This window comes from Olea europaea, unplaced genomic scaffold (assembly GCF_002742605.1).
Source record: "Olea europaea var. sylvestris unplaced genomic scaffold, O_europaea_v1 scaffold13076, whole genome shotgun sequence".
In the NCBI taxonomy this organism is placed as follows: domain Eukaryota; kingdom Viridiplantae; phylum Streptophyta; class Magnoliopsida; order Lamiales; family Oleaceae; genus Olea; species Olea europaea.
The window spans coordinates 1-3,118 of NW_019230548.1; the positions used below are offsets into that span (position 1 = coordinate 1).

The 3,118-nt window shown below is 32.9% G+C and overlaps 1 protein-coding gene across 3 annotated transcripts; it reads right to left on the bottom strand.

The window, feature by feature from the left end:
- Nucleotides 1-334: 334 nt before the first annotated feature.
- Nucleotides 335-3,112, bottom strand: LOC111374904 (dynamin-2B-like). 3 transcript variants are annotated; one of them, XR_002699216.1, is made up of 4 exons: nt 2,720-3,112; nt 1,368-1,464; nt 677-824; nt 336-581 (listed from the first exon to the last, which is right to left on the bottom strand). XR_002699216.1 is itself a non-coding variant. In XM_022997659.1 (3 exons), the coding sequence occupies exons 1-3, from the start codon at nt 2,729-2,731 to the stop codon at nt 364-366; spliced, it is 378 nt and encodes a 125-aa protein (XP_022853427.1). In that variant the 5' UTR covers nt 2,732-3,112; the 3' UTR covers nt 335-363. The 3 variants fall into 3 exon arrangements, 1 of the variants encoding a protein (XP_022853427.1); XM_022997659.1 differs by lacking the exon at nt 1,368-1,464 and having other exon boundaries at nt 335-581; XR_002699215.1 differs by having other exon boundaries at nt 339-581; nt 1,368-3,112.
- Between the last annotated feature and the right edge of the window lie 6 nt (nt 3,113-3,118).

Consider the following 3,118-nt stretch of genomic DNA (forward strand, 5'->3'; position numbering starts at 1 on the left):
CGTGGAAATTGTCAATTTCAGGAATATCCTCTTTTACAATTATTCCTAAAATTTGTTCCCATTGCCAACAATTAAAAAATAAAATAAAAAAAGCAAAAAAATGAAATAAAAAAAAGGTGGAAAACCAAAAACCACCTATCCCCTAGGAAAAAAAAAGGTGGAAAATCACGCTTTAAGGTGTTGTACCTAGAAATTCATGGAAAATCAATTCCCTGGAAAATTTTGTCAATCAAACAGGCCAAAAGTGGAAGTTGGAATTCGAATTCCAAGTTCCATGGAAAATTTCGTGCAATCAAACGGGGCCTTAGATAAGTGAACATTTGAAAAATCATATGAACTCAGCAGGTTTAAGAGTTACAGAAATTATGATGAACAATAGTCGTAGCAGAATACACCAGTAACAAGAACCTTTGAAGACAAGAAGTTCATTAAGTTTCTTACAAGAGAACCATCAGAAAGGCTTTGCCGCATTGAAAGACCAGATTCACCCTTCACTTTACCTCCTTTAGAACTTATAATATTTCTCAATTTGTTGAACCACTCTGCCATATTCTCAGCCTTCAAGACAACAGCACTATGAGCTGCACAATCAAGTGAACTCATGGTCAGACTAATAGCAACTTGAATGAAATTTAAGCTAACAAGAAAGTTACAAAATCAATGATTTATATTGTACATTTAAGAACAGTCTTGTACGGAACCATGCTTGTTATCTTAAACACAAGACTGGGTCGTTTCCCTCCATCTGGACTATTCGTCTTTTTATCCTTGGAACTTTTTGAAGAAGCTTCATTTTCCTCCGAAAAGTCTTCAAGATCGCATTCCTGATAATCTCAATGACAGATCACAAGATTGGTCAATCATGACTTTATTTTATTTTATAGAATATTAAAGCAACATAATTTCTAAATCTCATCCATAACTACAAAAAAAAAAACATTTATGTTGTGAAATGTGAAAGAGGTTTATCAATCTTTAGAGCAGTTAAGATAACTACAGCATCAAGAAACTAAGCCATATTCCCAATAAAAATGTGCTCAGTTACAAGATCATTTTTTCCCATTCTATTTGTTCTATTGGATGGTAAAAATTAAGAATTAAATAAAGAAACACATTTTGCATTTTCTCTATTTTTGCTATACAGAAGAATTTTCCTCGTATTATTACATTTCCACATTGTTTCCAGGACAACAAAATAAGAGTGCAGAACATACAAAATGAAAAGCCAGCTTATCTAAATTCTTTCAAACAAATATGCATATATAGAAAATTCTTGAAGCCAATTCAGCACTAACAATCTCTATATTAGCTTCTCTTTCCTTGAAGAACCATTTAAGTCCACTCAAATAAATCTCCAAACAACATACCAGATAAAAGCAGCTTGTCCACAGTCATGTCTGAAGGGGTCAATGCTCCTTGGCTTCATCCTTTCCAAGACTAGTCTACAAGTCTCAGCACTGACAACTGTTCTCGTTAACTTGGTGTTAGTTCAGTTTCAGAAAACAATTCCATTGCATGGAATTTTCAGTTTCAGTTTATTGACTTGCCGCGTTTGGCATATTGGTGCTGAATAGCATTACTCTCTTAGCATACACTGATACATTTTTAGATTTTAATAGAAAAAGGTTTCGATTGGGTTTCCTAAACAGTGCAACCAGATTGGCTTCGGCTCAGGAAAGTTGGGCAGTGATAATTGTGTTGTCTATTTTCTGGATGAATTCCAAACTTTTGAAAGAAGGAAAACAAAAAATTAAAAAATAAAATCGCTTGCTGATTTGCAGGTGAGGGACAAAACTTCTTCATGGACTTCAGCATCAAGAGTACTGGAAATTATTTTATCTTTAAATATTCTTGGCTGGAAGGATGCATGCAGTATTCTATTTTTAAATTTGTGTTTTTATATTTCAAGTGAACGCCTTGTTAATGGACTACTTTTGTAACATGATTAAAAAAAATTTCATTACCCAAAAAAAAAAAGGGAAATATATGGAAAATTGCATGTAGGAATCTTTTGAGAGAGGAAAATCATTTTACATAGAATAATACTGTCTGTTGACTCTCATACACCCCCGTTGGATCAATGTGAAGAAGCTCGCAGGATCCATGGTTGAAATTTCAAATAAATACATGTTTAGTATGTATTAAATTCAAAAGTAACTCCAAAGTGATGACACCTCGAAAATGATACTTTTCTTGCTTTTTTATGTATCCAAGCTGCAGCAAGGGGTTTAGATTTAGGTGGCAACATCATAACATTGAAATAATCCGCAATGCAGGAAAAACATCTAGATATTGATAAAGTGCATTATTTTATAACCAAACGAGCATTCTAAAAACCATTTTTTTTTTATTTTTTTTTTTTGACGTTATCATTTAAAATCCATTTCGATGTGTGGACCAAACAAGCAGAACAAGAAATGAATAAACAATAGAAGTGTGTTATGCAAAGCTCAAAATGATATTAATCCAAGCATGTACATTACCAGAACAGCTGAAAATTATAAGGAATCTATGTATAAAAAGAACTGACCGGAGTTGGACCAGGGATCAATTTTCCTAATCAATCACCACTAAGAAATAATAGAAACACTTCAATCAAGGTGCTTCAAAAACAAATTAAAGCTCTGTTCCCAATATGCATTTGGCCGGTTGGTTACTTCAGAGTGCTTCATGAAGCAAAATGGATATAAAAAAAATTGGTCTGAACTACCCACCTTACCTGTTTTTTCATTTAAAACAAACCATCGTTTACTCCAGCCATTAGTTTTAGCACTTCTCTTCAATAAAAAACCTGCAGACGGGAAAGAAAATACTTACTTAAAAGAAGGACAGAGCACAATTATAAAATAAAATTCTATCCAATGTTCCAAACTCTAAACAGGTTAGAATGAGCAACTGGTCTAGTAAAACACCTCCTTTACTACACCAACAATACTATTATTCAACCATTTACAGTCTCAAAAAAATATATAGGAGACCTTGATACTATAAAAGAAGTTCAACAAAGAATTGCACAACAGGATAAGGGAAAAAATATATATATTAAAAAGGAAATAACAATTTTTGCATTTGAATAAAGTGTTTCGCCAATCCAAACATCTTCATGCCGTTAAATGGT